Source organism: Leucopleurus acutus, assembly GCF_964270905.1.
Source record: "Leucopleurus acutus genome assembly, chromosome: 5".
In the NCBI taxonomy this organism is placed as follows: domain Eukaryota; kingdom Metazoa; phylum Chordata; class Mammalia; order Artiodactyla; family Delphinidae; genus Leucopleurus; species Leucopleurus acutus.
The window spans coordinates 67,396,403-67,422,990 of NC_139147.1; the positions used below are offsets into that span (position 1 = coordinate 67,396,403).

At 36.0% G+C, this 26,588-nt stretch overlaps 1 protein-coding gene across 1 annotated transcript in view; it reads right to left on the bottom strand.

Moving 5' to 3' along the window:
• POLQ (DNA polymerase theta) overlaps positions 1-26,588 on the bottom strand; it is a gene marked incomplete at both ends in the record, with an annotated part of 113,388 nt that overhangs the window by 42,726 nt on the left and 44,074 nt on the right. Inside the window, 5 exons of the mRNA XM_082839709.1 lie at positions 706-849; positions 3,186-6,295; positions 19,936-20,179; positions 21,471-21,595; positions 22,476-22,669. Of these exons, the coding sequence (XP_082695835.1) occupies positions 706-849; positions 3,186-6,295; positions 19,936-20,179; positions 21,471-21,595; positions 22,476-22,669 (3,817 nt within the window). The remainder of the gene's footprint in view (positions 1-705; positions 850-3,185; positions 6,296-19,935; positions 20,180-21,470; positions 21,596-22,475; positions 22,670-26,588) is intronic.

Genomic DNA, 26,588 nt, shown 5'->3' on the forward strand with positions numbered 1-26,588 from the left:
ATGAATTTTAAAGGAACTCATTTCAGAGGGAATTTTAGTATGAATGTATAAAATTACATCTAAAATAAAAGAAGTTCAAGTAATTACTTATCCTAAGATGTTCTCCTATGAAACAACTGAAAATATTTCATGCTTACTCAGAACAGACATTATATGGCATCTTTTTAAATGTTTCCTTATTAATTTTGCTTCTGTCTAAAACCAAACAATCAACTAGGTATCCAACAACCATAATCAGATCACAATTTATACCTAGGTCCTATCCTTTTAATTCCAAGACTTCTCCAAAGGCTGTGTGATTCAACTACTGTAGATGTCTAGCTCATCACTGCCTGTAAATGAGTTCCAGATACAGTCGATAGGAGGATAAAAGCCTGGAAAGAAACTGCCATGATCCAGTCTTCAGAAGCAAATCCTCAAGGTGGCCAGTGAGTCCTTAAGGATCCACTACCCCAAAGAAGAAAACACAGTAACAGCCACATGTGACAAGCAGAAGACAGTAAGGGGGGTGGCTTCTTAAAATGTCATTCTAGTTAATATATGAAATAATGTATACAATAGCTACTATTTTTTAAAGGTTTTTTTTAATCCTAAAAAATAAATTCTAGGTAAATTTCAGGAAACTATTCTCAACAAACAAGTCACTATCCTCATAGAGGTTACATTAAAATTATATGGTAACTTAACCAAATAGTGATTACTTACCAGAATGCTTTTGTTCCTTCTGCAATGAAAAATAGTAAGCATCTCTTCCACCCCAGCATACTGCCAGTCCAACCACCAAGATGCCATCACAACCTTTAACAGGAATTCCATCATCTCCAATAGGGCTTTCCTGAGAGGAACTAACTATGTAAAACCAAAGTGAAATAGTTAAAAATCTCTGAAAATGAAACCACTAAATTGAGTACTAAAAAAAATGATATAATAAAAAATTATTTGATAAGCAAATTTTTCAGATCCCTACAATATGCATCATGTGGATAGTCATTTTTAGGTGTAAGATCTTCCTAGGCTTCCCATCATTTAAGATAACTGTCACTATGAAAAATCTACCAAAGATTTCTTAAAAGAGATATGTAATAATGACTAAGATAGTTTAAAATTAACTTTTTAAAGTTTTCCAAAAGCTGCATTTTGAATTTCTATAACTCAGAAATAAAGACCACTTGCATACTACAAAAATTTTGTAGCAAATTTAGCAATTCTTAACACTTAGAAACTCCAGAAAAATCAAGAGTCTTACTTCTTAGTGAAGAATTAGGTATGATTTTGTATGTGAGTCAATATTTTTCCTAAAATAATACACCTTTCAATTGCACAGACATAGGTCAAAAACTAATCCATCTTATTTACAATTATATCCCCAATACCTGGAAAATAACTGTCACATATTTGTTAAATTTAAGTGAATGTTTTCATCCCTCTAACCTCTAGCACAGAAAATGTACTCAATTTTATGTTTGTTGAATGAAAAATGGAAAGAGCTAGTCAACAATGAAAGTGCATAAAACTTGTCATTAACACATATGCTTCCTGAATTGAAGATCAAACAAATACTCAGAACTTTATGAACAAACTCATTCATAAATATAGAGATTTAAGAAATTTGATCAAATCTGATTTCCACAACAGATTGTCAAGCTGACTACAGCTATCCCCCATAATACTGAATCATTACTTCCATGAAATAAGACAGGAATACATGGCATTATTTAACCAAAAGTTTCAATTCTCTGAAAACCTGAAAGAGTTCTGAGGCTTTCATGACTATCAGTAGAGGTACAAGTTCTACTTGAGAAGAGTAGAAGTGGGGAGTACCAGTGGGGAGAGGAGGGGGGAGGGGAAAGATATCAGTAGGGGATTAAGAGGTACAACCTACTATGTATAAATCAGCTACAAGAATATATTGTACAGCAAAGGGAAATATAGCCATTATTTTACAATAACATTACATGGAGTATAATCTATAAAAATACTGAATCACTATGTTGTATACCTGAAACTAATTTAATATTGTAAACCAGCTATACTTCAATTAATTAAATTCAAACCATGTCACACCATTAAGGTACCATAACAAGTCTGATCCATTTTCAAAATATACATCTTAAATTTTACAAAATTATATTCTAACTAATATACATTAATATATGCATATGACTATATATATAGATATAGATACACAGATGTATATATATATATGATTTCTTTCTTAGAGAAATGCTGTGTTTAATGGTAAGCTTGGCACACTCTAACACCAGGCATGACCAGGAGCTAAAGCAGCAGGGATGTACAGGAAACCTCCAGAGACTCACAAAGTAGAGGATGAGGAAGATAACCAAACAGAAGGGCCCTATGGCCTCAGACAAGGCAGAGCCCAGAATGGCATAGAAGAGGTATTGTTTGTATGTATGTATGCCTGGCACCCAAGCATCAATCTGTCAAACACTGTTCTAATGCTGGCCTCTGAACCAGCCATACCAACTGTGGTGTCCCCACCAGCAATAAGCTTGGCTGCTGGGTCAGTGTCCTGGGAGACAACACTGGTATGGAACTCCTGTGGGGAGCTGCTATAGAAAGGCTGTTTAGATGGGATTTCTGGCCTGCTTGGAAGGAGGCAGACACAGACCTGATTAGACCCCAGGCACAACAATGGATCAGAGCCAGAGGAACAAACAGTGTCCTAGTGGTGTGCACGTTTTCAGTCTACCAGCTTGAGCTCTTGGCCTCACTGCTCAGCTCTCCTGCCCATGTGTCCAGAGGTCCCCCATCTCTTATACCAGAGTGTAACTATTTTTAATCTAGTTGTGCTGAACAATAAGGCTGTTCCACATATAAAACCACATAGGAGAAACTTATTAAACTTTTTTTTGCGGTACGCTGGCCTCTCACTGTTGTGGCCTCTCCAGTTGTGGAGCACAGGCGCCGGACGCGCAGGCTCAGCGGCCATGGCTCACGGGCCCAGCCGCTAAGCGGCATGTGGGATCTTCCCAGACCGGGGCACGAACCCGTGTCCCCTGTATTGGCAGGCGGACTCTCAACCACTGCGCCACCAGGGAAGCCTGAAACTTATTAAACTTTGAACACACTTATTACATTTAATATCCAATACTGAAAAGTCTCAGTCCCATCTCAGTCCACTATTTTACATAAAAATGTAAAAGATTAAAAAAAAATCTTACCTTGCTTAAACCTACCACCAATAGTGGCACTTTTAGAAGATGTCAAATTACTGATCTTTTCACAAGCCAATGAGATGGAAAATCGAGTTTTGTTTTGCCACTCCTTCATGAATGTTTGAAAGAGAGTTTGGTCACTCGCTACGTCAATTATGGCCAAACTTTCTGAACTGCATGAGGCTAGAGTTAACTGCAATCCATCCTGTGATAACTGTGGTGAAAAACTTGTGTCTCCAATAGGACTGTCATCTTTGAAACCATTTCTAGTCTCTGGATTTAAATCGCAGTTTTTATTATCTGAAGGTGAGCCAAATGAATAACTTTCACCAAGTTGTAAACCACCACTAATTTTCTTAAGTTTTACAGAAGATGTTCCAAGAAAACCTGGAAATGACAACTTAGAAGCAGATGGTATAGGAGGAATGAGTCCATTATCATCAACTATACAGTTTTCTTTACAAGGCAAGAGGGAGGAGGTTTCATCATGAATGACATTGTTCTCTAGTGCGTCAATATTGCCTTTTACCACAATATTAGGGGATAATGGAATTCCTTGCACTTGATTTGTCTCCAAATTTGAAATCACTTCCTGTTTGTCATTTACCTCTGTGTTTTTTCCTTTCAAACTGAGCAAGTCTGTAATGGTTAATTTTAGCTTTTCATTTTCTAGAGGACTGGACACATTATCTAAAATCCTTTGCAGTCCTGGACTTAAATCAAATGATGCCCCTGACCATATGAATGAATTATCTTGCCTTGTCCCAGTAAATTTGGATTTTTGAGACCTTTTATCTTTATCTCCTCCAATTACTTCTCTTTGGGAATAATCATTACCCACAATCACTGGATCACTCAGTTCTAATACTCTAAGAGATCCTGCAGTATTATGTTTCTCTTGGACAGGAAATACGTCTACATTATCCAAAGCTTCAACCATCTGAGCAGAATCCATTTCTGAAAATACAGTAGACTCATCACTGAAACAAGACAATGGCTGCTGATTATCTTGATTCTCATTCACATCTGATTTTTTAATTGGGCCCTCTGGTTGTAGACACAGAGAATCAGCAAAATGGACTGAAGTTATTTCAGAAGGAAGGCGTTCTTTTGCTTGTACATCAGGTGGTTGTTCTTCTACCAGGTACTCTTCACTGAAACTGTCAAACAGTAAACTACCACTCAAATTCAAACTTGTTTCAGGAACTGGCAGACATTCTACTTCTGTATCAGTACGAGTTCTCATTTTAGGAACCAGAGGTATAACTGGTTTCATAGCTTCTTGTGTTTGATAACCTTGAAGAAAACTATTTAATTGGGAGTCAGTAACAGAAAGTTCATTGCCTTTAAAACATGGGTCATTTTCCCCTATTAATATTGGAGAATAAAAAATTGGGCTTTCTGGAGTCAGGTTATCAACCCCATGTGAATCAGTGCTTTGTTTCATAGCATCTACAGTCTTAAGTTTCAAATGACTTGTCATTCCTGGTGAATGTTGTTCACCTGGAAAAGTAAAGTGAATCTCTTTCTGAAAGGAGCTCACTGAGCTCTGTTTGTCTAGGCTCTTCTGCATCATTCCTGTTGCCAGGCTGGTATCCTTTGCTCCTTCTTGCTTGGCATTTTCAGGTGCTATCTGTTGAATTATTTTCTCTGACTGAGTATCCAGGTAGAAACTATCTTCAAAATCACAGAGATCTAAACCTAAGTCAGAAACATGATTATTTTTAGTTCTGTCTGCTGCATAAGCATCTGTTTTTCCTTGTACTCTAAGGGTATTCAGAATATTCTCACGCTGGCCTCCTGATTTACCAAATGCTCCACTTAGTAGATGTACTCCACTGGGTATCTCAGTGCTGCTTATGTTATCTCCTGATACCTGAAGATTACTTGATTTATTTTCCTCAGCATTAAACTTTGTACTTTCACATTTCATAACAACATTTGAGTCCCTATTCATATAACTGCTGTCTTTCTCATAGGGCATTTGTCTTGCTATTGGTTTTTTCAGTTTGGTGTAAGTATTTGTCTGTTTATCAAACTGCTTTTCCAGGCACTGGTTAATTGGATGGGTGTCATGGTGTTTCACATTAACATGCTGGTTTTTTGAATCATTTTGTATCAGCACTTCATTTGTTTTTTCTGATTCAACAGCTAATCCTCTTCCATTTTCACTAACCACACTGGTGGCCTGATGAGTCACATTTTTATTCTGGGATCCTGTGATAAAATATTCCACAAGAATATCATTAGATACTTTATTGTTCCTTGAACAACTTTGTTCTGTTTGTGATGGGAATGATACTTTGCTATATCTTCCCTCAGCACAGAAAGATATATTTTTAGCAAATGGCTCTGGACTTCTAAATTCCATATTCTTCTCATCTGAAGTAAATGACTCTTCACAATGAATAGGATTAGACAGAGTCTGTTCTTGTAAATTGATTCTACACATCCTAGTGTCTTTCACAGGGCTACTGTCTCTAGATCGTTTTAGATGCTTACTATGTTTCCAAGATTGAGAGGTTGTACTCATCTCTTCTGAACTGAAATTCAAAGCTTCTTTTTTTGTTTTCTCAGATGAGAGAGTCTGAACAACTTTCGTAGTGCTTGCTTTCCCCTTGTTCAGAGAGGTCCCTAGCTTTTCTTTATTTATACTCAAAGAAGCCCGTCTTTTTGCTCTGGAAATGGAATGCAACTGACGTTCTTGATGCCCATCCTGAAATTTATAATAAAAGGAATCTGTATGCTCTCTACTTTTATTTAAATCTTGCACTGTATTTGGTAAATGAGTAACAGAAGAATCATTAAATATTGTGTTACTTTTTTTCTTTGAGGTTAATCTTTTATAAGAACTCTTAGTTTGGGGTATAAATTTGTGTTCTTTTACTTCTGATTCACTGCAGGTCAATGAGTGTGTATCAGAATTTAAAAGGGAATATGGACTCCACTGCACTCCCATTTCAACTAAGTCCTGCTGCAGAATCATTCTGGCTTCTTCTACTATAAGAGTTGCCGCTTCCCTTTCAGTTAAATCTTTTCTGCCAGTCACCCAAATAGTTCGCATATTCCGACGCTCTTCAACTGCTTCCTCTTCCTCATCCACTGCCTTTCGGGTACTATACAAGAGGTAGGAAAAGAAATAAATTAATGCATTGATTCACTCATTAATACAAGTATTTATTAAGCATCAATCTGAGCTTTTCTAGGAACTGAAGAAATAGCACTGAACAAGAGGGAAATGTATCTACTCTCATAGCGCTTACATTATAGTTGGGGAAATCAGAAAGTAAACAAATGTTAAAATGCATTCTGTGTCAACTGGTGATAGATAAGAGCTGTGTAAAAAATTGAAGCACAATTGTGACCACCTAGAGGGGTGGGAAAGGGAGGATGGGAGGGAGATGCAAGAGGGAGGAGATATAGGGATATATGTATATGTATAGCTGATTCACTTTGTTATAAAGCAGAAACTAACACACCATTGTAAAGCAATTATACTCCAATAAAGATGTTAAAAAAAAAAAATGAAGCACCAGAAAGGGATAGGTGGTTCTGCAGTTTTTAAATAGCATCATTAGGGAAGGCCTCACTAAGACAGAGTCTTTAAATGGAAACCTGGAGTTTATTGACAGAATTTGAAAGACAGTTCAGAGTAACTACAAGAGATTCAAAATGAAGAGAGAAAGTTCAGAATTGAGAGACCCAGAGAAGGAGAACCCCATATTTTTCATACAAATTCTGCCCAAATATCTGGCTGACCTCAAAACTATGCAAGTGTGGAGAGACTCCAAGCAGCTAGGTGAAAGTCTAAACAACTGAACAGAGATTTGAGCTATTGCCTACAACAGGAAAAGTTTGAGCTTAGCCAAGCTGACTGACAAAATATCAGTGCTCTTCATAGTAAAATAATAGATTCTACACCCTAAAAGGTCAAACATACGTAACTGAAGTACCATGAAGAGAAGATAAACAGGATGAGGCATAAAAATTATGGAAGCTGGGAAACTTCTGTTTACAGCCAAGATAAAATAACAGGGACCAATTTAGCCTCTCACCCAAAACAACTAAAAACTGAGGCTAGGTCATAAAAGACATTGCAGTCTCCATTTTGCTCTCTTTTGGGTCACTCACTCTGGGGGAAGCCAACCATCATGGCAAAAGGGTCTCAAGCAGCTCTATGGAGAAGTTCATGTAGAGAAATGAACACCAACCTGCCAGCATGTGTGTGAGGCATCTTTAAAGCAGATCTAAGTCAGCCCTTCAGATGAGTACAGTTCTGGCCAACAACTTAACTACAACCTCCTGAGGAGCTCAAACCAGAACTACGAGGAAAGGTACTCCCAAATTCATGACTTGCAAAAACTTTGAGTAAATATATATTTACTAGTTGCTTTTAAGACACTAAGTTCTTAAGTAATTTCTTCCATAGCAAGAGTTAACTAAAATGCCTAGTAAAACTATTGAACTTCAAAGATACAGAAAATATATCTCGGGACTTACTTGGTGGCACAGTGGTTAAGAATCTGCCTGTCAATGCAGGGAACACGGGTTCGAGCCCTGGTCCGGGAAGATCCCACATGCCGTGGAGCAACTAAGCCTGTGCACCACAACTACTGAGCCTGTGCTCTAGAGCCCGCGAGCCACAACTACTGAGCCCATGTGCCACAACTACTGAAGCCCATGCACCCTAGAGCCTGTGCTCCGCAACAAGAGAAGCCACTGCAATGAGAAGCCTGTGCACCCCAATGAAGAGTAGCCCCTGCTCACCACAACTAGAGAAAGCCCACACACAGCAACGAAGACCCAACGCAGCCAAAAATAAATAAATGTTAAAAGGAAAGAAAAGAAAAGAACTCTCAAGGCCTACATATTTGGAAGGGCAAAAGAATCACACTCCCGTAAGAATTCTCGAAAACAGCATACAAAGCAAAGAAACAACATTTTCAAAAAACTCAATAAAAGAAAGTATAGACCAAGGATTTCTATCCAGCCAAGGTGTGCTTCAAATATTAAGGTTATGGAAAATCTGTCTGAAACACACAAGAACTTGAAGAATTCTATATTATATAAGCCCTCCTCAAGGAACCTAAAGCTACTAGAGGATAAGTTTCATCCACTCAAGAGAGGAAGGAATACTTCAGAAATAAGAACGATGGTAAGAATCTGAATAACTAAAAATGTAGATTATATCAGTCTTCCAACCCTACCCCCCCACAAGGGTGGAGGCAAAGGTGGAAAATTAATGTATGCAAGTTTTATATTGAGATAAAGTAGAAAGAATGCACTTTGAAAACGGGAGAGGGAAAAAGAAAGTTAAAGTAAGCTCAATGTCAGTGACTGTTGTTCCGGCAATAGGTAGGAATTACAGGATACAATTAAAATCTTGACAAACCACATAATAAAAAGTACAAAAGCACCCATTAAAACAAAAATATACACCTTTCTAAATTTAAAAATAAAATACCAAAGAATACCCTTGGGTGGAGAAAGAAACAGCAAATATCACATAATACACATAATTACAAAATACTTTGAGAGAATTGAAACCAAACATGTTATTCATATTGATAAATGTGAATGGGATTAAATCATCTATTAAAAAGATCTTCAATTTGTTTCAGAAAGCAAAACACAACTACAACTCAATGTGGTACAAAAAAGCATACCTAAAACAAAGTAATTCAAAAAGGCTAAAAATAAAGGAATGGGCAAAGGAATTCCCAGGCAAAGGGAAACAAGAAGAAAGCAGTGAGGGATATTCCAAGAAGGGTATAATTTAATGCTCAAAACCAAAAGCACAACAAAGATAACTATCAATCAGTCATATTTACTATGAACATTTACACTCTAAATAACAAGCAACCACATTTGTGAAGCAAACACTGTAAGAGATACAAGGAGACAAAGAGAGAAGTGTACTAACAATTAGTAGACTTTAATAAACCATTCTTATTAAAAGACAGATGAAGTACTGGCAGGGAGGAATAAATAGGAATGAATAAGACTTAATTAACATAATCAAAAAGGTAGATTTTGTGAAAATATCTCAAACATTTTACTTTTATAATAGAGAATACAACTATCTAGTTTGTATTGATCATATATTAGGAAACAGAAATTGCCAGTGAATTCCATAAAGTAGAAATGTTATAAACAACATGCTTATATTGCAATGCAATAAACTAAAAATTATTAACAACAAAAAAGAACTTCTACCCAGGCAAAAAAGGGAAAACATGCAAATTCCATAATTCCTAAAAAAATATAATGAAAGCCCGAAATATCAGAATCTATGGTACATTTAAAATAAGAGACCACAGGAAAATTCACAGTACTAAATTCATAGTATTAAAATAAAAACACACAGTATTTTATCAATAAAAATATGAATGTCAACCAATTAAACTCCTAGTTCAACAAAAAGAACTAGAAAAAGTATGACAAAGTAAAACAAAAGAAAGCAGTAGGTAGTAATAAAATTCAAAAAATAGGATTTAATGAGGTAGATTTTTTTAATAGAACTAACTAGTAAAACAAAATACTTGATTTTTTAAAATTTACAAAATAGACTACTAGTTAATCTGATCAAGAAGAAAACAGAAAGCAGAAATTTACAAAATAATAAATCAAAAAAGAGGCATAGCCAATGAAATAGAAGAAATATTTAAAATTCCTAACAGACTAATTTACAGATCGCTATGAAAATATATTTGAAAATCCAGATGAAATAGATAATTTCGTTGGGAAAGAAAGGCTACCAAAATTGACCCCACTAGACATAGAAAGCTTAAAGAGATTAAGTTCTGAAAAAATAAAATAGAGAAGGTGATCAGAGAATTAACCCCATAAAAAGGCACCATCCAAGACTGTTTCATAGGGTAATCATATCAAACCTTTAACCAGTCCCAAAGTACTGAAAATAAGGGAAAATCTTCCTTTTTGTTTTTCATGAAGGAAGTCTGATATGAAAACTTGAGTAAAGACAGTGCAAAACACACATACAAAAACTGTAGACTAATATTATTTATGGATAACAATGCAAAAGTATACTATATTAAATATTAGCAGATAGAATCCAAAATCATGTAAAAAAATAATATAACACGACCAAGTGAAATTTATTCTGGAACATAAAACTGATTCAATAGTAGGAAATCTATTAATATAACATGCTAAGAGATGTAAAGGGGGAGAAACCTATGACTATCTCCATAGATACTGAAAAAGCCTTTAACAAAATTTAAAACCCATTCCTGATAAAAAATATACGAGAAAATTGCAATTAATGGACATTTTCTTAAAATGATTACACACACACACACACACACACACACACACACACACACACCCCACAGTCCTGAAGTCAGTATCTTACTAGGGTAGCAGAGGCATTTCCACTAGGATCACAAACAAAGCAAAAATGTCCACTATCTCTATTACTACTGTCTACTACCACTACCTATTAGAGCTATTAGCTAATTCAATTAGACCAAATAAATCAGTTAGATGCACAAGAATTGTTAGGGAAAAAGTAAAATAATTCTATTTGCAAATGATATGACAATATATCTGGAAAATCCTTGAGAATCAATGATAAAAGTAATTTAAACAAAAGTATTCAGAAAATAGCACGATAAAAAAATATAAAACTCAATAGCCTTTACATATTCAAATAATAACCATGTAGAAGACATAGAAGAGAGCCACTAATTAAAAACAGGATAATGATTAAACAGGAATAAATTTAACAAGAAATGTACAAAATTTGTATGAGGAAAACTAAAACTCCTGAAAACCTGTATGAGGGAAATATTTTAAAACTCCTGAAAAATCAAAAAGACTAGATCCAATGCAAAGATATTACCTATCCTTGGGTAGGTTCACTCAACATTATAAAGATTTCAGTTCTATTAAATTTCAATCGAATTCTAATACAATATCAAAAAGCACTTTAAGTTTCATATGGGCAAACATGCAAAAATAGCCAAGAAAATACTGAAAAAACATAAGGTAGAATTTACTCTACCAGAAATTAAAACACACTATAAAGCCCTTATAATTAGAAGCATGGTACTGGCTCATTAACTGACAGAAAGAATAGCAAATAGAATAGAAAGTCCAGAAACAGACTTAATTACATATGGATATTTAATATATGATGGTGGCATCTCAAATCACTGGGACAAAGATAAACTTTTTTACAAATGAGAACCATTGAGAAATAAAATTGGATCCAGACTTAACACCATACACAAAATTAAATTCTAAATGAATCAGGAATCCAAATGCAAACTTACAAATACTAGAAGAAAACGTGTGAATTCCTCTTTAACCTCAATATATGAAAAACCTTTCTAACTATGACAATTTAGAAGCAAAAAAAAAAAGATTGCTAAAAAATAAATGAAAAGAAAAATAAAAATTCTGCATGGTGAAAACAATGCAATAAAGTCAAAAGACAATTGATAAGCTTTTGAGAAAAATGTATGAAATATACATGTGAAACAAATGGCTAAGAACCCTAATCAGTTTTAAAAAGAAAAGATTCTAAGACTCTAAAAAGGAGAGGGTAAAAACCAAAATCTAGTAGAAACATAAGGAAAAGACATAACCAGATAATTCACAAAGATATATTTCTTTAAATAATCCTGAAAATAAGAAAAAATATTCACCATCACGCACATTTAGAGAAATGCACATTAAAACCATACTGAGATACAACTTCTCATCTATCCAACTAGTAAAAATGAAAACCTTTTTGTCAAAGAGAAAAAACAGAGGCTCCAAACGGCATCACTTGTGCTAAAGCCCATGATACCAAGCCTAGATTTAATACATAACCTAAATACAATTTAAACCTTCATCAGAAGTGTAATCTTTTTTTTTAATATAGTTGATGTACAATAAGAGCTGTATTTTTTTTTTTTTTTTTTTGGTTTAAAGACAAGCTTGTAAGGATTGGCTACTCCAAAGTTCTAAGGAATATAGCTAACTCAAATGCTTTTCAAGATCAAGTTATCCAAGATAATCTTTAGGAAGTAAAAGCTAGTTTAAGTTTGTCGCTTTAATTAAAACAGACAAGTCTTAATAGTTGTCAGCATTAATTATATTTTTATTCTACCTAAGCTAACAAATTTGTCAGCAAGAAAAATAACTTGGTATGATGAAATTTTCATTAGTAACCTAAATATAATTGTTTAGAGCAAGTAAATTAAATAAATAAAAGTAGAATAAAAAGATTTTCTAGGTGAACTTTTGAAATAAGTTTTCCAAATCTTTAGCCTGAAACCCTAAAGTTTTGCTAAGCTTAGGTTAAGTAATGGAAATTTATTGAACATTTAGATCATTCCAAATAAGATAAAATAGGTGAAAGATTAATTACTGAACACAGCTTTATCTACTTTTGGCTTTCTATTGTTTAAAAACTAAAGATAAAATTTGGGATTATTAGTAAGCATGTTTGGTGCTGCCAACTATTGGCACTTGCCATCTACCTCTACAAGGATTAAATCATGAGCTGCTGCAGCTGCTGACCTTCAACACCCCCTGAAAGGAGTTCAGGGTGGAGATCAGGAATGAGGCACTTCATGCTCTGGCAAAAACTGGCAGAAAAGGTCTTCAGATAGATATTTTCAGGAGATTTTATGAGCCCAATTCTTAAATTCCTCATATCTAGAAAAGCACTAACATCATTAACAGTGACGCCTGCTCCTCGTGACTAGCAGCAAGCCTCTGCCAAAATGTGTGCTTGGCTGCTCGTACCCCGCTTCACTAAAGTCATATAACACTGACCTTCCCCGCTACCTCTTTGGAGCGGCTTCTCAGAGCTACCTGAAATGCTGTCTCCTGGGCTATAGTTCTCATTTTGCCCCAAATAAAACTTAAGTCACAACTCTCACATTGCACTTCTTTTTTTTTTTCAGTCAACAGTGCCATGCTAAGAAAGTTTCTATGAGAAAGCACATGTTTCTAGAAGTTACAAAGATTACTTATAATTTTGCCAAGCTTCGGAATGCTAGTGTAAGAGTCCACAACTGTTTAGTTCCTAAATTTTAGCCAGAAATTAAGGTTTTCAAAAGATTAAAAATTCTAATATATGTAATTAAAGCTACAAGAAACAACAAAGGAAACATCTCCATATGCAAGAAAAGCACGATATGCTTTTGGCTAGAAAAGGCATGAGAGATTTCCCTGGCGGCACAGTGGTTAAGAATCTGCCTGCTAATGCAGGGGACACAGGTTCGAGCCCTGGTCCAGGAAGATCCCACATGCCACAGAGCAATTAAGCCCATGTGCCATAACTACTGAGCCTGTGCTCAAGAGTCCATGAGCCACAACTACTGAAGCCCGCAGCCCTAGAGCCTGTGCTCCGCAACAAGAGAAGCCACCGCAATGAGAAGCCTGCACACCGCAACTAGAGAAAGCCCGCGTGCAGCAACAAAGACCCAACGCAGCCAAAAAATAATTAATTAATTAATTTTTTTTTTAAAAAACAACGAAAAGAAAAGGCATGAGGAATGAAGATGCATTTTGTTAAGGGAAATGAGAGTAATTTTGTCTGAACTAGAGCTTCTGGTTATAAAGGGTAAACTAAAGGCATACAAAAATCTTTTCTCTCTTCACTGAAGAGAGAAAAGATTTTACCTTGTGTAATCAAGCTGGCTAAAACTGACTTATTATAAGCATTTTAAAAATTAAGTTTTAATATCAATAGTGTACTTATATAAAACTAGAACTTAATTTTCCTTCATCTGCTAAATAGACAATCGAGTATTGTTTCATATGGACCTGTGATCCTATTTAGTCAAGTGTCCAAACCATTTGATATCTTTGACAAACTTCCCCAAATCAAATTCTGAATGATGTCTTTTGACCACAAACTAACTTTGAAATTTTTCAGAGGCCCCTGGAACATTTCAAAAGATGTTAGGCTTATTTGATATGTTAAATAACATCGGAAGCATTACCAAACAAGAAGTAACATTAAGTCTTCTTTATGTTGTACTTGATTAGGTGTATAAGTGTTCTAGAAATTGTGTGAAATTCCTAGAAACTTGATATATCCTGGTATAATCCTAACTTATAATTCTAGTCATTATCTTAAAATGGTGCATGACATCCTCTGGGACCCCAATCAGAAATGGGTAACAAGTAAACAATCCTTTTACTGCTATTCACTTACTTTCTAAAATTACTCATCAAAATTGAGGCTCACACTAAAAATACTGAACCTGAGTAACAGGGAAATGACCTAGCTGACTTTCATGTAAAGGCAACAGAATCTATATAAAGATTGTGGCAAGTGTTGATGAGATTCGTTCTACTTCTCCAAAAATGACCCGCTTACTGCCAGACCTGATGTCCTTATAACAGACGACAGTCTGCTCCTGAATCAGAGAAACTAAAATGGGTAAACAATGGCTGTAAATTAAACAAACAGCTGGAGCTGTGGGAAAACCAAGATGGCCTCATGGTTCTTCCTGGCTCCCTGACAAATCTCATTTTTCTGTTTTCCCATTCCTTCACCCACCATAGTATATGTAAGAACAACTATTTGTGTCCCTAAAGGCCTTAGGCTTCCTCCCTCTGGGCCCTTGAAAAACTGTATTCAAGCAGAAAAAGTATTAATTACATAGGACTACATGACCTGAGGAGGATACTCTAATGTTTCTGTTTTTCCAAATTTAAGGAGACCTTTTCTTAAGCTATCTATGACTTAACAACAATTTGGTAAAGTATACCTTTGTGAACAAAGATGAAACATTTTCTCCCCACCTGATCCCTCCAGAATTCAGGAACTCTCAGTGAATATTCTTACTCTCTTAACAATTTATTTGCTTGCATAAGTTCAATAACAATCTGTTCTCCTTGTAACAGGATACAATTAGAAACACTGGCTATATTACCAAGGCTTTGACTGGAATGTCATATTTGAGTAAGGTGTGCACAGACTCAGATATGACCAGATAGCTTCAAAGAACTGCTTCAAAAAACAATCAACCAGGTACCTTGCTTACAAGGTTTCAGCAAAGCAGTCTTAAAAAAGGACTTATATGGTCAATCATTATTCTTGCTGTACTTATATAAATAATCAGGCCAAGTTTAATGCAAACAAATTAGTTTTACTATGATTATCTTTGGTTAAAAAAAATATAGGGGTAATTAAAGAGAGAAAAATTATCTTTGCACCTTTGTAGACAGTATTAGATTCTAGTCCTGTTAATTGTCTTTGAGGTTTTATTACATACCTGTAAACTGGACTGGATCCTGAATTCTTCTAGTGTCCTTAAATATCTGGCTACAACTCACCAAATTAATATTTCCAATTTTCTCCCACCCGTCTGATTTGACATCACTAAGAACAAAGGCAGCCTTTGAGCCCTGTCAGAAGGGAGCTTACCAAGTGCTCCTGACCACTGACACTGATGCAAAATTATGGAAAGCATTGAGCCTTGGGTACATGTCTCACAGCTAAGGACGACCACCTGACATCTGGTCCTACACAACACTGGAGACCCCTGAATCAAAATGATGAGTAAGAAAAGTCACTGATATTGATGTCTACTGCTTTCACCCAAGACACCAGATTCAAGTCTTCTTGCTTTAGTTAAACATGAAACCCTTTCTCCTTTTCTTTCTTAATTTCACTCTGGCATTGGCCTGGAAAGATAACACCCTCATCTGTATCTCCCAGGCCATTACTAAGAAGGGATAAGCTTCAGTATTTAGGATAACTCTATTTTACGATGGGAGATTCTCTTTCCACATGCACTAAAAACCTGACTGACTCCTGGCTTGAAAAGGTAAATGCAGCAGTCCCTGTGAATAAATCTTTTATCAGTATTCCTTAACAGGAATGGTTTGCATCCCGACAGGTCTTGTCTTTGTCTGTGGTGGTTATCATTCTCCTTGAGCCCATATGAATGCCCATATGGCTGGCACACAACTGTACTAGGCATCTTAGGTTATCTAACTGTGCCCCTAACTGTTCTAGAAAAGGTCTAACAGGCGGATTCATGATTCAAGAACTGCTTCCTTTGGCAGGGTCTACTTCCCTGATTAGGAGTTAAAACAAAGAAGAATATAATCAGGAACCTTTCCTCAACTCTTAGAGAACATTGCAGATTCCATTGCTAGGGCACTAATTGCCCAACAAAAATACTTAGACTCTCTGGCCACAGTTGCTCTTGATAATAAGATAGCCCTTGATAATCTTTTAGCTGAGCAGGGAAGTGTCTGTGCTATGACCAATACCATCTGTTGTACCTGGATTGACACTTCTGGTGAAGCTGAAACTTAATTATGTAAGATCACTGAGTAAGCCACTTGGCTTAAAAGGGTGACTCCTTCAACAGTGTCTTTGACTGGTTTGGGTCTTGGGGACTATGGCTCTGAAGCACACTCCAAATACTGGGAGTTATCCTATTTATAGCTGTCATAAACATCAGCACATTGGATTCTCTCAAAAGTTTTAAATGCATGTTCACAGCCACTGACCAGCAGAGAAGTGATCTCCCTGAGTGGAACATCAGAAAAGAAATGAGGAGAACAGCCACCTTAAAAACTGTGAACCTGTAACAGGGAAGAACAAAATCTGACTCCATGTTGGATCTGTTTCTTTTACTTTAACCTTTGCTTCCTGTTGCTTTTGTGACTATAATCACTAAAAGGATGCTCTTTATAGCTATAAGCATACATAGTGGCGTCCCTTGGGGAACCCTGCCCCTCTGCCTCAATGTTAAACCAAAGTGCCTTCATTCAGCTCACAGGGAAACACCCTGCCCCTGCCCGCCTGTGAATGGCTGCAAGAAAGAAGAAATTAACACATCTCCTCCCAGACACTGGCCAAACCAGAAGGTATTTTGCAAGACTTAGAGCCTTTTTACTTTACTTCCTCACCTCCTCCCCATCTCTGTTCTATAAAAGAAACTAGCATCCAGACCCAGATAAGATGGTACTCTAGGACTCTAGTCTGCCATCTTCTCGGATGCCCAGCTTTCCAAATAAAGTTGCTATTCCTTGCCTCAACACCTCATCTCCTGATTTATTGGTCTGTTGTACAGCAGAACAAGCTTGGACTCGGTAACAAACCTGAAGTCATGGCCTGTGAATATCACAGGCGTTCATCAAAGACGTCATGACCTATGGATAGCACAACAAAGATCAACAAAGCTGCAGAGCAGTAGTTGAGAGCGAAGCTAATGCCTTAAATTTTGATCACATCTCTCAGGCTGAGAGTATGATGAAAAGGAGGGAACTGTTAAAGAGAAAAGCCACAGGCCCCAAATGGCTAAAGCCCATGATACCAAACCTAGATTTAATACCTAACCTAACTGCAGTTTTGACCTTCACCAGAAATGTAATCTTAATCAAACAGTCTAGAATTTCCTGGTCAGCACCAAGAGGTAATCTGTCCATCCTCCCTCCCCACCCCCCCCGCACCCCCACCCACCCCCAAGATACAATCTGCATGATAAAACCCCCTTGCCTTTCCCTTTTACCCCCAAAAAGCTGCCCTGGTATAAAAATAATCCTTTCTTTTATTTTGCTAATAGCTCCTTTGCCCTATCCTTCTTCCTACAAAAACCTTCCATCTTTTAGTAAAACCCCTTCTAGTTCCTAGATTGGATGCTGCAATTCATGAATAACCTAATAAAGCTAGTTGGATCTTCAAATTTACTCAGCTGAATTTTGTTTTTTAACAACATCCAACAATGGATTCTACTGGTGAGCTGAGGGGTAATAGACTAGTGAGAGTGTAACTTGGCTAGACCCTTCTGCAGAGCAATTTGGAATCTAATAAATCTATATATATGCACTTACCTTCTGAAATCTCATGTCTAGGAATTTACTCTGAAGAAACATCACCAACAATATGAAAATACATATGCACAAGGTAATTCATTACAGATTGTTGGTAATGGCAAGCTATTTGAGACAATCTGAATGTTGGATGGGTTTTCTGGCTTTTACGTACCGGGCACTGAAAGGGTGGCCAGTCTCCAAATACATCAGTTTCTATTCAGAAAATTAACATTAATACAATACTGTATCTAATCTACACACCTTACTCAAAATTTACCAATTGTTCCAAGTATGTACTTTTTCTAATCCAATCTAGAGTAAGGTGGTACATTTAGTTGTCATGTCTCTTTAGCTTGCTTTAATTGGAATCAGCTCCTCAGTCTTTGTTTCCGTGACCTTGATATTTTTGAAAAGTACTGGCCAATTACTTTGTAGAATGTCTCTCAATTTAGGTTTGTCTGATGTTTCTCTACAGTTAAATTTACATTAGACATTTTTGATAAAAATATTCCAGGAGTAATGTGTCTTTCTCAGTATGTCACATGAGGAGGCAGATAATGTTGATTTCTCATATTACTATGTTTCATTAATTTTGATCAGTGAAGGTTCTGGGCTTTCAGAAGAATCACAGTCATGGCAATAATGGCCTTAGAATCACACAGAAGAGATTCCAAAATATGTTTACAAATTTTTTCCAATTAAATTTTTAAAAACGTGTACTGACTTCAGATGACTCCCTGGAAGGGTTAAGTATGATATGTGGTATGCTGTTACCACAGAGATACTCCCACATCTGAATTTTTTCACCTCAGGTCTTTTATTACATATTTCTAAGCAACTATGAATATATCCAAAGATTCTGTGAAAATCACAGGCTCCAGAGGAGATCAACACCTTTACAAGTAGGTTTTAAAGCATACTCTATGTAGGTTTCAGCCAGAGGCACACTCCAAAGTGACAAAATCTCCCCTCAATGGATCTGCCAATCTGGGGTCACAGGGGATGACCCTGCCCCCACAGCTCCACATTCTCTGCTTGGGTTGCATATGCTTAAGACTCCAAGCAATTTCATCCTTCAAAATCTAGGTAGAGGTAGCTATACAGCTATAGCTATGCTGGCTGTAGTGCATGCTGTACTAGGGCCCACTAGTAGGAATCACACCTGCAGTTGCTGCCAAAGTACATGGAGTAGAGCCCATGATGTGAGATGGCACTGCGCAGTGAGGCCCTTTCTTTGACTATGCTCCCATCCCTTCACACATGTTTCAAGTTTCAGAGCATGTGTCAAACCAAAGAGGAAAGAAGCACTGAACTGGAAATGAGATTAATGCTCTAATTTAGGACAAATTTTTAAAACCTGAAAATAAAACTGTTAATACTTGAAACTGCCTAAACAGCTATAGAATCTGGCTAAGATTCCATATAACAGTGAGTTCAAAGAATAGTGGTTGAGAAAATAATTAAGCTATTCCTTGATAATATGCTGAGGCCAGCCCATTCAATGAATTGGTTACAAACTTACACACACACACACATATCAAGAAGTCCTCTTCTCATAAACTGTTTTTGAGGGACTAGTATTCCAAAGAATATTCAAGAAGAGTATATTTTAAAGTTTTCTTGCCTGAAGAAAATCTAAGATGAGTCCTGGATATACACTGAGAACTAAAATCCATCAAAGCAGAAACATTGGTAACTTAACTTTACTCAAACTTTCTAGGAGAGAGTTATGATACATTTAGAAGTGTCTTTAAAGTCATAAAATATATTTTAAACATACAAAAAAACAAAAAAGTAATCCTCAAGGGGAAAAGGAGCCACATTTTCTTCCACTTATACCAAATATGGCACGATATTATCTAAGGGAAAAATATTTTAGTATATTATCTATTATTTACAAATTGACCTGTTTTCATTTAATAACATATGTAGACAAGGGGATTTTTCTTACCTTTTAAAAGGCACAGCATTTTTCAGAACACTTTCCACGTCAGCAACATCTGCTCTGGCAAGATCGGCCACAGTAAGAAAGCCAGAAGCATAGAGGAATCTGGCTCTCTGTGCATTAAGTAAGGATACCCGGACCAGGTCACACAGCTCCCTCTGGATGCCAAATGTAAGACGCTTCTGAAACTGGGACAGTAGTAGTTCCATGTTGTGCCAGCCCAGGCGGTTGGAAAACACTGTAATCATCCCTAGAATATTCATATAATATTTATTGAATTAAAAATTCTTTCTAGACCAATTCTCCGTTTCTTGAGATGTATTTTTGTTTCACTGTTGTTGTTTTTTCTGCAGAATTATAAAGTTTAACAGGCCCAAGGTACAAAATAATAGGAGAGCAGACATCTTTAAGGGCCTAGCTAATTGGCTAGACACATTAAATATCATCTCATTTTTTCTTAATCATGAACTTGCATTTGAAAAAATTGAGGCAGAGCACATAAACACAAAACAAACAAAAAGCCCTCACTAGTTTGCCTCTCTCTCTCTCTCAATTTTTTTCCTTACTTTCTTTAAGGAAGAAAGAACTCTTAAAACAGGTAAAGAACTCTTTTCACCTAGAGGAAAACAAGAGAGCTAATTTAAATTGTCAAGTGCTGAGAGAATTATTTACAAAGAGTGAAAGTCCCATTGATAATTTCATAAAAAAAAAAGGTTGCCCAGCTTGATAGCTATACCCTCTTGAAATAAAGAGGCCAGAGTAGCCAAGTGTCAAGTCATTAAGAAAATCACTTCCCTACAAGAACATTAACCCTAGAGGTAATCTGAGATCTTTGATGCCAGTGAGTTGAAGGGTAAGTCTCTCCCTTCTTACTACCCTCTCCTGGCATCTTTCCCTCAGTAACCTCTCATGCACACAATTTCACAATGAAACTTCTTACACATGTAAACACACTCTCCAGCAGCCCAGGATTTCCCTCCTAAGGGCTTAAGGATTTCTTGGTAAAATCAGACCTAGAACTTCCCTTGTTTGCCTAGCTTAGAAGATAAGAGTTTAATTTTATTAAGAAAGACCAGTATTTCCTTAGAGAACAGATATTTAAAACAATGAGACAGAAGTCCAGAAAGCCCTCTCCACTTGCCATCTTCCACAATAACAAGTATTAATCAATAACTTGATGAAAAAATGAAGACTAGTGAGAACTGTGTCTGTTTCTTCTTACAATACGCTCCCCCCGCCAAAAAAAAAAGACAGAAAAACAGAAAGAAGAGCGATGGTCAGCAGATTGCTAGGGAATGGAAGGGGACCAAGATCCAGACACTCAGCCAGCTGCCAGTCTTCTGTAGCAGGGTAACTGAGCTGACAGGAGTCATAGTTTTGGGTGTTTTGATGATGACAGGAACTATACAAAATTATGGCTTAACATGATCCCCTCACTTTTAGAGAAACCTACAGTAAAATGGAATTTGAAAAAAAGTAATCTTAACTTGACCTCAAACCACAGAGTCTTAAATAAATGTGGGAACACTTATTTAACTGACCTGCATAAACAGCAGCCGACTGTTGTAACGATTGAATCTGTCCACGACTACATCCATATCTCTGATTAATTTCCTTTAAGGGAACTTCACTGATTAAATCTAATAGCACAAGACTGGTAAAAAACCTAGAAAGTAAATTACCAAAAGTATGGTAAGAGGTCACTTATGTCTACTATGAAAGTACAATGTATGTTGAGAAACAAGAAAGAACCAAAAAAGGTAAGAGGGTGAGAAGGTGAGAAGATTCCTAATAGGATATAGGATTAGTGACAAAGAGCACAATGTTCGTAAATTCTAACATACGTTAGTACTATAGCAAAAAACTAATATCTGTATAACAAAAAGATTTTGTTCATATTTCAATAATGCTAACTAATTTTAAGAAATGAAACTGGGTTCAAGAAATATGATGGCACAAAAATTTTAAAGAACACTTGATACACAATTATATCACCTAATCATATTTCAATCAAAATTTGGTTATAAAGAAGTTTTGATGTGAAAGGCAATTGTGCCACAAATAAGCCAAGTATATAATCCTTACAAAATTTACACTTGACTATGATGTAAATAATATGAGACTAATGCTTTAAGAAAAATAATTTTATTATATTTCAAAGAAGCTAAAGCCTGTACAATTTCCCCACCTGAATCTTTTAATTGGCTCTTCCCTACTGGTAACAAATCAATTCAAAGGATGATACAAACCATATCCTCAAATGGAGCCACACTAAGTTGGCAATTCTGATCATATCTTCTTTAAGGGAAGAAAGTAATTAAGAGTTCTACTTTAAAAAGTCTCGATATATAGTGGCTTCTTATAAGCTACAAAGAAGAAACTAAAATATCAATAAATTCAGTAAATACAAGAAGTTGAAAATTTTTACTATATTCAGCCAAAACTTTTATTTTAATGACAATGAAAGTGATTGCAATAAACTGGACATCTACTGTATATCCAATACTGTGTTAAAAACTGGATAGTCCAGGCTCCTTGATATTTACCTTTTATGGATGGCCATTTGTCGGTGCTGTTTCTCAGTTCTGGCTACTACTTTTCCTTTCACACAGCGAGCCAAGAACCCTTCTTCAACTCCCACTAGCTCTGCCACCCGTTTCATAGAAGCTGGCAACTTCTCCCATAAACAGAAAAATCGATACCAATCAATAGTAGTCCAATCCTCAAACATAGGTGTAACCTAAAGGGAAGAAGCATCATTCATTACCTAAAACTATTGCATTACAAAAGGGACAAAATCGTAAACATAAACTTCATGTTAAAAACAAAGGCCTCATGGGCTTCCCTGGTGGCGCAGTGGTTGAGAGTCCACCTGCCGATGTAGGGGACACAGGTTCGTGCCCTGGTCTGGGAAGATCCCACATGCCGCGGAGCGGCTGGGCCCATGAGCCATGGCCGCTGAGCCTGCGTGTCCGGAGACTGTGCTCCGCAACGGGAGAGGCCACAACAGTGAGAGGCCCGCGTACCGAAAAAACAAACAAACAAACAAACAAAGTCTTCAGTATTTGGAAAAATTTTTAAATGTGATAATGCCTCACTTATATGGAAACTTCATTTAATCACAAACAAGTCACTGACAAGAGAAAAGAAGAGACCACTAAGCACACAAGCTGGATTTTACAGAATCCAAGGACTTTAATCATAGACACTTTTAATCTCGGTATTCTGATGTTAAATACAATCTTAAGTATTTTGTATGACTTCTGAGAAAATACAGGGAGGGGAAAGAGGAATCAATATTCACAATTGCTATATTTATTATCTGAAGTGTCCAGAATTCAACAACAAAAAAAAAAACAATGAGACATTCAAAGAAACAGAAACATGTGTCCCAAACACAGGGGAAAAAGCAGGCAAAAGAAACACCTTTGAGGGGTTCCAGATGTCAGAAATATCTGCAAAGACTTCAAAGAGACATTATAAGTATGGTCAAAGAACAGCAACAACAAAAAAAAACATGCTTAATAATGTAAAGGAAAGTATGATGACAATGTCTCATCAAGTAGGGAATATGAATAAAGAGAAATGATAAAAAAAAAAAGAGCCAAATGGAAATTCTAGAGTTAAAAAATACAACTGAAATGAACTATTAACTATAGAGCTCAACAGTAGATGCAAGCTGGCAGAATAAAGAATCAGCAAACATGAAGACAGATCCATCAAGATTATGTAATCTGAGAGGTGAGAAAAAAGGAAAAAAAAAATGAACAGAGCCTCAGAGAAATGTGGGAAGCATTAAAGTGTACCAACATATGCATAATGAGAGTACCAGAAGAAGACAGAAAGGAACAGAAAGAACATTTGAAGAAATTATGGCTAAAACCTTTCCAAATTTAACGGAAAACTTTACATATGCCAGAGACTAAAAGTGAACTCCAACTAGGAAAGCTCAAAAAGACCCACACCCTGATGCATCAGAGTCAAAATGTAAAATACCAAGAGAAAATCATGAAAGCAGCAAAAGAAAAACAATGCATCATATACAAGGGAAACCAAAAAAAATTAAGAGCCGACTTCTCATCAAAAACAATGGAGGACAGGGCTTCCCTGGTGGCGCAGTGGTTGAGAGTCCACCTGCCGATGCAGGGGACATGGGTTCGTGCCCCAGTCCGGGAGGATCCCACATGCCACAGAGCAGCTGGGCCCATGAGCCATGGCCGCTGAACCTGCGCGTCCGGAGCCTGTGCTCCGCAACAGGAGAGGCCACAACAGTGAGAGGCCCGCATACTGCAAAAAAAGAAAAAAAACAATGGAGGACAGAATGCTGTGAAACAACGTGTTCAAACTGCTGAAAGAAAAGAAAAGTCAACAAAGAATCTTATATAAAGGAAAACTAACTTTATAAAATAAAGGCATAACAAAGACATTCCCAGATAAACACAAAATTTGTTGCTAGCAGATCTGCCTACAAGAACTACTAAAGAAAAGTTCTTCTGGTTGAAAGAGAGTGACCCAAAACAGTATATTAATTCCACACAGAAAAACAAGGAGTGCCAACAAAGGTAATTGCATGGGTACTTGTAAAGACAGTATTATTGCATATTTCCCCTCTTTTCTTCTCTTGACTGACTTTAAAAAGCAACTGTACAAAACAGTATGTATAAAACATATAAAAATGCAAAATGTTTGACAATAACAGCCCAAAGGAGGCAGATGGGAGCAAAGCTATACTGAAGCAGGAAATAACAAGAGAGAGTAACTAAATCCATAGAAACAAAAAAAGGGAAGCACAAATCTTAAATAAAAATGTAAATATAACAAATTTTATATGTATACATTTGCTCTCCTTTCTACTCTCAGCTTCTTTAAAGACATAAAATTGTATAAAATAACAATTATAACAATGTATTGTTGGGTTTGTAACACATGTAGATTAGATGTAACATGTATAACACTAATAGCACCAAAAAGAAAAAAAAAAAAAAGGAATAGGAATACAGCTATACAAGAATAATGTTTCTGTATCTCAATGGGATTAAGTAAGTATAAATTTTAAGCTGTATATGCTAACCCCTTGAGTAATTACTGGGAAAATAACTTCAAAAAATATAGAGAAAAAGTAAAGAAATTTAAATGTTATACTAGAAAGTTTTGCTTAATTCAAAAGAAATCAGTAAAAGTACAAGAGAACAAAAGAAGACGTGAGATATATAGAAAACAGACAAAATGTGGAAGATGTAAATCCAACTACATCAATAGTAACATGAAATGCAAATGGACTAAATAATCTATCAAAGACAGAGATTGACAGATTGGATAAGAAAAAAACCAGAATCCAACTATATGCTGTCTATAAGAGACACATTACAGATGCAAAAATACAAACAGGTCAAAAGTAAAAGGAAGTGAAAATATGCAAGCCACAACTATAACAAAGCCAGAGTAACTAGACTAATATCAGATAAAATAGACTTCTAAAACAAAGTTCACAGAAGAGGAATATTTTATAATGACAACAGGACCCATCCAACAAACAAACATAACTGTAAATACATACAGGGTTCCGAAACACATGAACAAAACTTGACAGAAATGAAGAAACAGACAATTCAAATATAAGAGTTGAAGATTTAAATACCCTCACTTTCAACAGTGGAAAGAAGAACTAAGAAGATCAATAGGAAATAGTAGGTGAAAACGATACAGTAAATCAACTAGACCTAACAGACATCTGTAGAACTTCAACCAGCAACAGCAGAATGCACATTCTTCTTGAGGCCACATAGAACATTTTCCAGGACAGACCATCTACTAGGCAATAAAACAAGCCTCAATAAATGTAAAAGGATTGAAATCATGTGAAATATGTTTTCTGACAATGGAATGAAATTAAAAATAAATTTTAAAAAATTTTGGAAATTCACAATGTAGAAATTAAACAAGATGCTACTAAGTAACAATGGGTCAGAGAAGAAATCACAATTGAAATTAAAAACTACCTTGAAACAGATGACGATAAAAAATGAAAACATAAAATACCAAAATTTATGGGATACAGTGAAAGTAGTGCTTTGAAAGAAATTTATAGTTATAAATGCCTATACTAAAAAAGAATAAAGATCTAAAATCAATATCCTAATCTTCCACCTTAAGACATTGCAAATTGAAGGGCAAAGGAAAGCCAAAGCAAGAAGGAAAAAAAAAAAACTATAAAGAGCAGAAATTAATGAAACAGAGAGTAAAAAATAATAGAGAAAATCAACCTACCCAAAATAGGTTCTGTTAAAAGGTAAACTGAAACACATTAAAATTTTCAAGAGTTTATTTGAGCACGCACCAATTAGAATTGGGCAGTGCCAAACCAAAGGCAGTTAGGAGTCCTCTAATGACAGGAGCTAGGGGCAAAGTTTTTAAAGAGAAGATGCTGAAGAAAATCAAAGCAATTACAGGACTGGTTATAGCTTCAGCAGTTGCCTTATTTGGGAGAACCTAGTTGGCTTTTTGTGATTGGTTGTTCTCAAGTTTCACTTTCTTGGATTCAAGTGCATTGACTAAGGCTTAAGTTCTTGTTTGCTTACATAAGCTGCTAAGACAGGCTTCCTTATTTAAGTATTGTTAACAGTTCTTTGAAACAATACTGAAACCTTTAGCTAGATTGA